General features: G+C 44.8%; 1 protein-coding gene across 3 annotated transcripts in view; it reads right to left on the bottom strand.

The window, feature by feature from the left end:
• Nucleotides 1–12,060, bottom strand: part of dgkb (diacylglycerol kinase, beta) — a gene marked incomplete at both ends in the record, with an annotated part of 150,330 nt that overhangs the window by 122,898 nt on the left and 15,372 nt on the right. The window contains 3 exons of one of the 3 annotated variants that reach the window (XM_084337017.1): nucleotides 4,844–4,981; nucleotides 7,229–7,376; nucleotides 8,711–8,787. In XM_084337017.1, the coding sequence (XP_084193143.1) occupies nucleotides 4,844–4,981; nucleotides 7,229–7,376; nucleotides 8,711–8,787 (363 nt within the window). Of the gene's footprint in view, nucleotides 1–4,843; nucleotides 4,982–7,222; nucleotides 7,398–8,710; nucleotides 8,788–12,060 lie in introns of all 3 variants that reach the window. The other 2 variants (XM_084337016.1, XM_084337015.1) reach the window with 2 other exon arrangements.

The following is a 12,060-nucleotide window of genomic DNA, read 5'->3' on the forward strand; positions in this document are numbered from 1 at the left end:
AAGTTTCAACATAAAAAAGAACATCACAATAAAATACAGATAAATCATTCACAGCAAGCTACAATTTCAGGCAAGTTATCAAACAGGCAAATGATCAAACACAGTTGCACTGTCCGAGGGGACTGAGTTCGTAGGATTTTAAAATGGCTTTGAATTCTCCGAGGGTGACCAGACCTGGTCATTTTAGGTCCTCCTGTATCTTGTTCCAGGATGAAGGAGCAGCATATTTAAAAGCCCTTTTTCCCAATTCAGTTCTCATATGGGGAACTTCCAGTGTTAGAGCAGCTTGAGAAGGGCATACTTATATTGCTTCGTGCACAGAAGCACACTTAGGTACGAGGGAACCAGTTTAAGCAGAGCTTTGTGCACAAGAGAGAGCCATCGAGAAAATCGCCACATCACGGGATGTGGAAATCGAGTGCACCATTGCACCCTATATGCCATTGCAAGTTACCCATCTCTACAAATACGGCGATTTTCTCGATGGCTCTCTCTTGTGCACAAAGCTCTGCTTAAACTGGTTCCCTCGTACCTAAGTGTGCTTCTGTACATACAGAGATGGAGGTATGTAGAGAGCTGAGGGACAGAGATGGAGGTATGTAGAGAGCTGAGAGACAGAGATGGAGGTATGTAGAGAGCTGAGGGACAGAGACGGAGGTATGGAGAGAGCTGAGAGACAGAGATGGAGGTATGGAGAGAGCTGAGGGACAGAGATGGAGGTATGTAGAGAGCTGAGGGACAGAGATGGAGGTATGGAGAGAGCTGAGAGACAGAGATGGAGGTATGGAGAGAGCTGAGAGACAGAGACGAAGGTATGGAGAGAGCTGAGGGACAGAGATGGAGGTATGGAGAGAGCTGAGGGACAGAGACGGAGGTATGGAGACAGCTGAGGGACAGAGACGGAGGTATGGAGAGAGCTGAGAGACAGAGACGGAGGTATGGAGAGAGCTGAGGGACAGAGATGGAGGTATGGAGAGAGCTGAGGGACAGAGACGGAGGTATGGAGAGGGACAGATATGGAAGTACAGTATGGAGAGAGCTTAGGGACAGAGATGGAGGTATGGAGAGGGACAGAGATGGAGGTATGGAGAGTGACAGAGATGGAGGTATGGAGAGGGACAGAGATGGAGGTATGGAGAGTGACAGAGATGGAGGTATGGAGAGGGACAGAGATGGAGGTATGGAGAAAGACAGAGATGGAGGTATGGAGATATAGCCATCGAGAAAATCGCCACATCACGGGATGTGGAAATCGAGTGCACCATTGCACCCTATATGCCATTGCAAGTTACCCATCTCTACAAATACGGCGATTTTCTCGATGGCTCTCTCTTGTGCACAAAGCTCTGCTTAAACTGGTTCCCTCGTACCTAAGTGTGCTTCTGTACATACAGAGATGGAGGTATGGAGAGAGCTGAGGGACAGAGATGGAGGTATGTAGAGAGCTGAGGGACAGAGATGGAGGTATGTAGAGAGCTGAGAGACAGAGATGGAGGTATGTAGAGAGCTGAGAGACAGAGATGGAGGTATGGAGAGAGCTGAGAGACAGAGATGGAGGTATGTAGAGAGCTGAGGGACAGAGACGGAGGTATGGAGAGAGCTGAGGGACAGAGACGGAGGTATGGAGAGAGCTGAGGGACAGAGATGGAGGTATGTAGAGAGCTGAGAGACAGAGATGGAGGTATGTAGAGAGCTGAGGGACAGAGACGGAGGTATGGAGAGAGCTGAGGGACAGAGATGGAGGTATGTAGAGAGCTGAGAGACAGAGATGGAGGTATGTAGAGAGCTGAGGGACAGAGACGGAGGTATGGAGAGAGCTGAGGGACAGAGACGGAGGTATGGAGAGAGCTGAGGGACAGAGATGGAGGTATGTAGAGAGCTGAGAGACAGAGATGGAGGTATGTAGAGAGCTGAGAGACAGAGATGGAGGTATGTAGAGAGCTGAGAGACAGAGATGGAGGTATGTAGAGAGCTGAGGGACAGAGATGGAGGTATGGAGAGAGCTGAGGGACAGAGATGGAGGTATGGAGAGAGCTGAGGGACAGAGACGGAGGTATGTAGAGAGCTGAGGGACAGAGACGGAGGTATGTAGAGAGCTGAGGGACAGAGACGGAGGTATGGAGAGAGCTGAGGGACAGAGACGGAGGTATGGAGAGAGCTGAGGGACAGAGACGGAGGTATGGAGAGAGCTGAGAGACAGAGATGGAGGTATGGAGAGAGCTGAGAGACAGAGATGGAGGTATGGAGAGAGCTGAGGGACAGAGACGGAGGTATGGAGAGAGCTGAGGGACAGAGACGGAGGTATGGAGAGAGCTGAGAGACAGAGATGGAGGTATGGAGAGAGCTGAGAGACAGAGATGGAGGTATGGAGAGAGCTGAGAGACAGAGATGGAGGTATGGAGAGAGCTGAGGGACAGAGATGGAGGTATGTAGAGAGCTGAGGGACAGAGATGGAGGTATGGAGAGAGCTGAGAGACAGAGATGGAGGTATGGAGAGAGCTGAGAGACAGAGACGGAGGTATGGAGAGAGCTGAGAGACAGAGACGGAGGTATGGAGAGAGCTGAGGGACAGAGATGGAGGTATGGAGAGAGCTGAGGGACAGAGACGGAGGTATGGAGAGGGACAGATATGGAGGTATGGAGGGACAGAGATGGAAGTACAGTATGGAGAGAGCTTAGGGACAGAGATGGAGGTATGGAGAGGGACAGAGATGGAGGTATGGAGAGTGACAGAGATGGAGGTATGGAGAGTGACAGAGATGGAGGTATGGAGAGGGACAGAGATGGAGGTATGGAGAGTGACAGAGATGGAGGTATGGAGAGGGACAGAGATGGAGGTATGGAGAGTGACAGAGATGGAGGTATGGAGAGGGACAGAGATGGAGGTATGGAGAGTGACAGAGATGGAGGTATGGAGAGGGACAGAGATGGAGGTATGGAGAGTGACAGAGATGGAGGTATGGAGAGGGACAGAGATGGAGGTATGGAGAAAGACAGAGATGGAGGTATGGAGATAGCTGAGAGGCAGATATGGAGGTATGGAGAGGGACAGAGGTGGAGGTATGGAGAGGGACAGAGATGGAGGTATGGAGAGGGACAGAGATGGAGGTATGGAGAAAGACAGAGATGGAGGTATGAATAGAATAGAATAGAATAGAATAGAATAGATCTTTATTGTCATTGTTACAGTTGTTACAACGAAATTTAAAAAATGCAACCCTAGGTGCTAGTAAAAAATAATAATAATAAAAAATAAAAAAAACACACAGTATTAAATATAAAAACAGGGGTGGGGCATAAATAACATTAATATAAACAGGGGGGTGTAAAAGATAACTGCACTATCCCTAATGTTGTGTGTGTGTGCGTGGGGGGGGGGGGGGGGGGGTGCAAGGGAGACTGTTGTTTTAAAATGTTGCTGAGTTCATATGGCCCTGGGATAAAAACTAAACTTCAGTCTGTTAGTCCGGGTGGGCATGACGCTGAAACGCCTGCCCGAGCGCAGCCGCACGAGGTGCTTGTTGCCCGGGTGGTGTGGGTCCTTCAGTATTTTTACTGCTTTTTTGAGGCAGCGGGAGTTGTATAATCCCTCCAGTGAGGGGAGGGGGCAGCCGATAATCTTCTGGGCCGAGTTGACGACCCTCTGGAGCACCCTCCTCTCTGCGGCTGTGCAGCTGAGGAACCACACATTTATGCAGTAGGTGAGGATGCTTTCCACAGAGCAGCGGTAAAAAGACACAAGCAGGTCTTGTCTGAGGTGGTAGTTTCTCAGTACTCTCAGGAAGTAGAGTCTCTGCTGTGCCTTTTTCACTATCGCTGTGGTGTTGATTCTCCAGGTCAGGTCATCCTCCAGGTGGACACCCAGGAACTTGATGACCGAGACTCTCTCCACACATCCCCCGTCAATATACAGGGGCTGTATGTCGGTCTTCTTCCTCCTGTAGTCCACGATCATCTCCTGGGTCTTTAGCTTGTTCAGCTGTAGGTTGTTATCCTTGCACAGGGCTGACAGCTGCTCTATTTCATCGCGATACGCGGTCTCGGCACCTTTTGTGATGCAGCCCACCACGGTGGTGTCGTCAGCGAACTTGATGATAGTGTTGCTGGGGTGGACTGCGGTGAAGTCGTGTGTATAAATAGAGTAAAAAAGGGGACTCAGCACGCAGCCCTGGGGGGATCCGGTGCTGAGGCTGATGGCTGTGGAGGTGTGGGGGCCTATTCTGACCCTCTGGGGGCGGTCAGAGAGGAAATCCTTAGACCACCGGCAGAGGGGATGGTTTAGTCCAAGGTCCATGAGTTTGGGCACTAGTCTGTCAGGCAGGATGGTGTTAAATGCAGAACTAAAATCCACGAAGAGCAGCCGTGCGTAGCCCCCCGCTCTCTCCAGATGGGACAAGGTAGAGTGGAGAGTCGTGGCGATGGCGTCCTCCGTGGACCTGTTGGCTCTGTAGGCGAACTGGTGGGGGTCTAGTCCGGGTGGGAGGCTAGATATGATGTGGGGCTTGAGTGTCTTTTCAAAGACCTTCATGGGTAGGGAGGTGAGTGCGACTGGACAGTAGTCGTTCAGGCAACTGATGGAGTTATTTTTTATAAATTTTTTTGAGAGGGACAGAGATGGAGGTATGGAGAGAGACAGAGATGGAGGTATGGAGAGAGACAGATATGAAGGTATAGAGAGGGACAGAGATGGAGGTATGGAGAGAGACAGAGATGGAGGTATGGAGAGTGACCGAGATGGAGGTATGGAGAGAGACAGATATGAAGGTATAGAGAGGGACAGAGATGGAGGTATGGAGAGAGACAGAGATGGAGGTATGGAGAGTTCACGTCACCCAGTACTCACACTCCAGCTTGTCCTCAGGTCTTGCTCCCTCCAACAATGAGAGGTAGCACACTATGTCCTTCAACTGCACCAAGGCCAGCGGTCTGGACAGACTAGATGCCTTCAGAGGGGTGGAGTTGCCTTTGATCATCTTCAGCCCTGCAGGGGGGGACCAAGATGAAAGTTTGAAAATGGCCCGCCACAACGCCCTCAGCACTAACCCAGTATAGAGCTGGTAAGTATATACTGTAGGTAAGGTATGCATTCTTGCAATAACGTTGTCAATGATTTGAAATGTATATTTAATTGAATCCAACATATCTAAAAAATATATAATAATTATATTACAGCAGTATTATAAAGAATTTGCAATGAAAATTTCATTGGAATATACCCTTTTAGATGAAGTAGCACTATTACAATTGTATTACAAAAAAATAATAAAAACTAAAACAAATACTGTAAAAATAAATAAATCTATAAAAAAAGTACTGTATGTAGCTTACGGCTGTTGCTCAGTACAACAGCACGCCGGTATAAGCTTACAGAATCAGCCAGCTGTCATTCACACAAGCCATAAACTCTGTACTGGTGAAGACAAGAGCACCAAATTGTCAGGCCACATGGAACACAGTGGTTTGTAGTAGTACTTGGTTACGCCACTATCTGCATGAGACAAACAGGGCAGGCGGCAGGGTGAGATGAGGCCAAAGTTACCAAAGCTAGATCAATGGGAACAGAGTCGACACGTGGCCCACATGCTCCATGGGGTAAAAGGGGGGAGACAACAGACTACGCAAACAGGAGCTTTAACAGAAGAAGTGCTAGAAAAGAGAGGGGGGAATCAATGTATCGTTTTGTAGCTGGTACACACGCACACACACACACACGCATACATACATACATACATACATACATACATACATACATACATACATACATACATACATACATACATACATACATACATACATACATACATACATACATACATACATACATACATACATACATACATACACACACACACACACACACACACACACACACACACACACACACACACACACACACACACACACACACACACACACACACACACACACACACACACACACACACACACACACACACACACACACACACACACACACACACACACACACACACACACACACACACACACACACACACACACACACACACACACACACACACACACACACACACACACACACACTTCCCCTAAGCAGGAGCTCAGAAGACCTTTATCTCTGGCAAAGTAAAACAAACATTATAGATGATGCCGGGCTGAAGCTTTACTTCCTCTCACAGTTCACACTGGGCTAGAATCGATCCGGCAAATCCCCTGTTCGCCAGTAATATTGAACTCCTATTGACTTATGACACTGAAAACCAATTTACTTGTGTAAGTGATGGTGGTTGAAACTGAGGCCTGGTTTGTGTTTGTATGTATTAACTTCACTAACATGACTAAGCTGGTTACATGCCACATACACCTGGTTACCATCCATCTCGGGAGGTAGAGAGGTCGTCTGGTGATCAGAAAGTTCCTGGTTCGATTCCCGCTCTTTCCGGGCAGAGTGTCGAAGTGTCCTTGAGCAAGACACTTAACCCCTAATTGCTCCCGAGGGGCAGGTTGGCACCTTGCATGGTTGCCTCCGCCGTTGGTGTGTGAATGTGTGAGTGAATGGGTAAAATGTGAGGAACAAATTCTACAGAGCTTTGGATAAAAGTGCTATATAAATGCACCATTTACCATTTACACCTGGTTAACATCCATCACTAACCTGAGCTCAGCTGGTTACATCATGTCACATACACCTGGTTACCATCCATCACTATATATGCATATGTATATTCATATATTAGTGTATACGTATGTATTATTATTATTATTATTATTATTATTATTATTATTATTATTATTATTATTATTATTATTATTATTATTATTATTATTATTATTATTATTATTATTATTATTATTATTTTATTATACATGTATGTGTTCTGTTGGAAGGTATTTGGGGATATAAATGAAATGTTTCTCTCAGGATTCTTGACTCAGGACTTCCTCCCCGTCCACATTTCAGACCTGTTTGCAAGTCTTTTTAGGATGCTTGCCTTACATTATAACAAGACTCATCTTGATCATTAGTCTTTTATTACAGTAGTTGAGACTTCCACATCTCATCCCATTGAGAAATATACTTCCAGGATCCAAAACTGAGAAGAATGAACGTTGATGTCTGGAAATTTACAATGGTTAGGTACGGACATTAAACCTAGTTATCCACTGGCATAACTGCAAGGCCCAAAGCGCTATGCAGGCCTACGTGACTTCAGGGTCTGTTTAGGAGAAGATTCTATGTATACACTTACCAGCGACTCTGGATTTCTCTAATGAAGAGGGACTGGGTTTGGGTCCCTTGTTGCTAAATGACATGAAGAGGTGCTGACAGAATTCCTCAGGGAGCTCACTCTCCAAGAAGGTCTGCATGAAGACCTTGAAGCCTTCAAAGTCAATCTCCTGAAACAAGACCAACACAAGCTGCTTTGTATTGTTCATTAGGAGAGCCCTGGGCTGTGAGGCCCATTCCCTACAGTATCTGTAGGGAGTTGATAAAATTGTATACAGCGCCACACTTTATTAAAAGAATTTATTAATGTGGATACAACTTTTATTAATGTGGATATGTGTGTGTTGAATGTCCTCAAGGTTCCTGGCACAGTAGCTGTAGCAACATTCCCACTGAGAATGTTCTTCTATGCTTCATAAAATATCAACATGAACATTTACAGATCCCCTCCACTGAAAAACATGTTTTTTGTAAGGGATAATCAATGAGTAGGTGTGCGTGAAACAGTTTTAAGGCATGACGTGGAGGCGAAGAACCACCTGACAGATGAGACTGTTTAATGCACACCTACACCTTATTCTGCTTATACCATGGTAATTTGCCAACAATATAAAAGTTTCACAAATTTTTGGTGAAAGTTTTGCACTTGCCATTGGTGTGTTTTCCTTCCTGGTCATTAGTTTATCAAGTTTTAATAAGTCAGCTGTGCTTCACCGCAGTTGATAATGAGTAATCTTTGAAAGCTATGCTCTTTAATGTTGCTATATTTACAGATTGGGTAGCAGATGAATACAGAATGGTGATTAAACTTTAGCCGAACTACGTGTGCATTAAATGGTTTTAACACGCCAATCAGAAAATAGTATTCACCCATACCATAGTATAGCTACAGCTGTATTCTCAATGAGGGCAAAGGTGTAGGGATGCTGCTTAGTAATCTTCAGTAGTTTATTGAAAATCTTTGGTGGAAAAACCATACAGTTTTTTTTTGATTAAATATGCAATATTGAATAAAAACACGGTGGAGGGGATCTTTAACTTGACCTCCTGATATCGCAAATGTGAAAAAGAGTAAAAATATATGGATTTGGAATTAGCATCTTCACATAAATATAAAATATAAATCATCAAGCATTAAACAAATTTTTTATGAGTGATACTTACTCGACATGGCTGTATGAGAGAGTTGTGTTATCAAATTAATAATTACACTATTGACAAATTGACCCCAAATCAATAAATCAGGGAAGTAGAGAGTTAGCAGTTACCTGGCTGATGATCTCCTGCTTCTACAGAACGCAGCATTGTAGAGAGAAAATTATCAAACATTTTCATGTAGGCTATGAAACATTCAAACCACCATGTGGCAACTACCGACCAATGCCCATGTTAAATGTTGATATCAAAAGGAGAACAAAATGTATACCTCAGGCCAACTACAATACATTTCCTATGATTTAGGGCTATCAATTGATGAATAAAATATTAAAATGATCCTACATACGTCTTCTGGGTTGTATTTGGCCAATATTCCATCTCCATGAAACTCCTGCAGCACATCCTTCAGCTTCTTGGTTGAGTCTATGGAAAGATATTGAGCACAAGACCCTTAAAGGGGACATACATTGCTATTCCTTGCACTATTTGGGCAACTTTACACAATTCCTGTGAGTCTATGGAAGACATCTGTAAGGTTTATTTAAAAAAATATATATATTGTTTTATATTTCTAATGGAGTACTCAAAAGCATCATTTTCCAGCCTCAGGATTTCAGCCTGTTATTGGATGGGCTCCGCCTATAAGCGCTTTCAGTGACAGTCACCCACACAGCGTGATACATACGAGAGAGAGCGAGAGAGAGAACGAGCAAGTGAGAGAGAGAGAGAGAGAGAGAGAGAGATAGAGAGAGAGAGAGAGAGAGAGAGAGAGAGAGAGAGAACGAGCAAGCGAGAGAGAGAGAGTGCGTCCTCGACACACGCAGTCAAGTTTGTGTATGTGTGTGTCCCCGACGAGGGAGAGAGATGGCGCACACACCAGGGGCGTCGTTCTGGTATGGCAAGGTATGGCACTCGCCATACCTTGGCAAATAAAAAAATAATAAAAAAAAAAAAAGTATTACATTTTTTTATGTTGATTTAGAATTTGAATGTCAACATTATGAACGAAGCTTTGAACTATTCAGTACAGCCCTAGCATGTTTTGATATTGTCAATTATCTCACTTTTATTAGGTGACTTTTACTGTGACTAACTGAAATATGCCCAAAAAAAGGAAAATGGACATAGGGAAATTTTTTAATCAAAGGGCAGCAGAGACAAGTGATACAGGGACACAGGTAAGGTCTTACAATGGCTTAGTGATTATAACAGTGCAGTTCAAGGGCGGTCAGGTGGCGTAGCGGAGATTGCGTTCGTCACCAACACCGGAGACGCTGGATTCGCCTGTTTGAATCCAGCTCACAGCTCCGGCGTTGTCACCAGCTTGGCTGGCCGTTCACACTAATACAATTGGCTGTATTAGAGGGTGGGAAAGCTGGCGGGGTGGGTCCGGGTCGTTGTAAACAGCGACTCCTACAGTTTGGTCGGGGCGCCTGCTCAGCGCGGATATGATCTAAGGAGGGTAGTGTGATCCTTCCACACGTTACACCCTCTCAGTGAGAGTCCGCGCTGCCAGGTGAAAAGAAGCGGTTGATTGGCTGGACGTGTGTCGGAGGAAGCACGTGATAGCCTCCACTCTCCCAGACCGACTGTGGGGGGTAAGTGCGCAGCGACCAGGTAGGGGATTGGAAATTGGCATAACGACTAACATTGGGATGGGAGAAAAATCTGAGGAAAAAGGAGGGGGAAAAAGATAAAAAAAAAAAAAAAAATAACAGTGCAGTTCAGCATTCAGTAACCCATACTTTTTGTGTGTTTTTGATACTACATTCTGTTGAACACACCTCAAAACCGTACCTAAGGAAAATTGGCTCAATTGCAAGAAAAGTAATAGACAGTTATGATATTGCATTCTGCATAATTCGCATGCAAAATATTGTGGTTCCCTGCTTTAGTCTGTTGACACATTTCTATACTAAAAATGCTTGTGTAGTCCTGTGTCATACCTAAATGTCATATAACTGAATTGTATAGAAACAACTCACCAAAAGTGACTATTGCACAACTGATTTGACAAAAAAAATCCACCAAGGGGGGGAAAACCCCTCTCCACCCACGCTGGTACCGCTGGAGACAGGGGGGTTATCCTCCCAGAGATGTAAGCTCTGGAGAAAAGAAGAATGTTCGGATACTCAGTCTGTTCAATTGAAGAAGAAGGGGTTCTCGTATAGATCCAGTCCTTGTAATCCAAAGGCTCAGCAACAAAGCAATAACTGTAATCCAATTGCCCGATAGCAATGACGATAGCCAGCTAGCTTCGGTCCACGAAGCTAGCCCGAGGTAAATCTTCAAGGTGGTTAAATCCAAACGACAGTGGGTATTAACGAGGCTCTTCTCCAGGTAGTACGTTCCACAATCACTATAATCCAACCAATACTGGTTCTGCAATCGCCGCCGTAGGTTCCAATATGCACATGTCCAGTAGGTTCCACGACTAGGCCCTCCTCGTGTACTGGCACCAATGTATTTAGTCCACGCACACGGGCTAAGGTTTCACTAGTTACTAAACGAACGAACTGCTGGGTAATGCTGCACACGAACGAACTGCTGTTGGCACGATTCACACTAAATAACGACTCTTTACTTCACATTAAGCTAAGTCGAACTTGACGTTACTGCATTAACTCTGACACTTTTACTATTCACTTCGCACGTGGTTCACAACACTCTGTTTAGACGAACTGCTTGCACTTCACTGTTTTACCGAACGCCGAACTGCTGCTGTTCGCACCTGCCACGATATATATACTTAAGTGGCTTTCTAGTGCCAAACCTCAGTTCTCGTCTCGAATCAATGCGCCGGCTCCAGGCATGCTCCAACATGCCCAGGCTCGCCTTTGAACCTGACTTTAGGGGCGCGCCGTCTGGCGCCGAGAGCGTTATCCAATGAGGAAAGTGAATATTACTAGGATTCAAAACGCAGGCTTAAAGGGATATAACTTGTATATATAAATAATATACAAGGTATATAAAACAATAAACGTAGATTCTCAGCTTTAATCTGGCCCTTCACAACACATGCTAAACACAGAAAAAAGGCATTTATAATGCATGTCAACTTTAATGTATTTATTTCAAAATCTGGCTTCTTACTATGACAACATACCATATGAATGGTGTTCAAGAGAGGAGCAGAAGAATAGATAAGAGCTCATCTTAATTCTGTTTTTAAAACACCTGGTATTCCCACTTGGTTGGAAATGTGTACAATGTATTAAAGAATTCTGTCGCCACATTTGATGCCTTTCAAGGAGGACTAAATGGCATCAAACATGTGGGCAGACATCTTTAATACAGTTGCCCATTCAAGGAATTCTGATTATGACATTCAACTTTTCCTCCATTTTCCTCTATTGTCTGGTTGGCTGCCGTTCGTTTCTGTTGGAGGCGCAGGGCTTGGTCACAACATGCAATAACCAAAGTTCAACTTGATTTTACTTGATTTTTGTGAAAAGTCGTTGTTGCACAGCACAGGCCATTGGAAATAATGGCTTTCAGAGTACAGGGATGGAGATATCATGTCCTATTTGAACGCCCCCTAATTCAGAATGTTTATTTAGGCCTACATATCCCTCCGAGACACATTACAGAGTTGAGGGAAAATATACATTTCTCCTGGGGGGTCAGAGTGCAGGGTCATGCAGCCATTTTGATCAAGGACACTTGAATAATGACAGACATGTTGACTGCTGTGAG

Source organism: Notolepis coatsorum, assembly GCF_963971535.1.
Source record: "Notolepis coatsorum genome assembly, chromosome: 19".
Taxonomy (NCBI): domain Eukaryota; kingdom Metazoa; phylum Chordata; class Actinopteri; order Aulopiformes; family Paralepididae; genus Notolepis; species Notolepis coatsorum.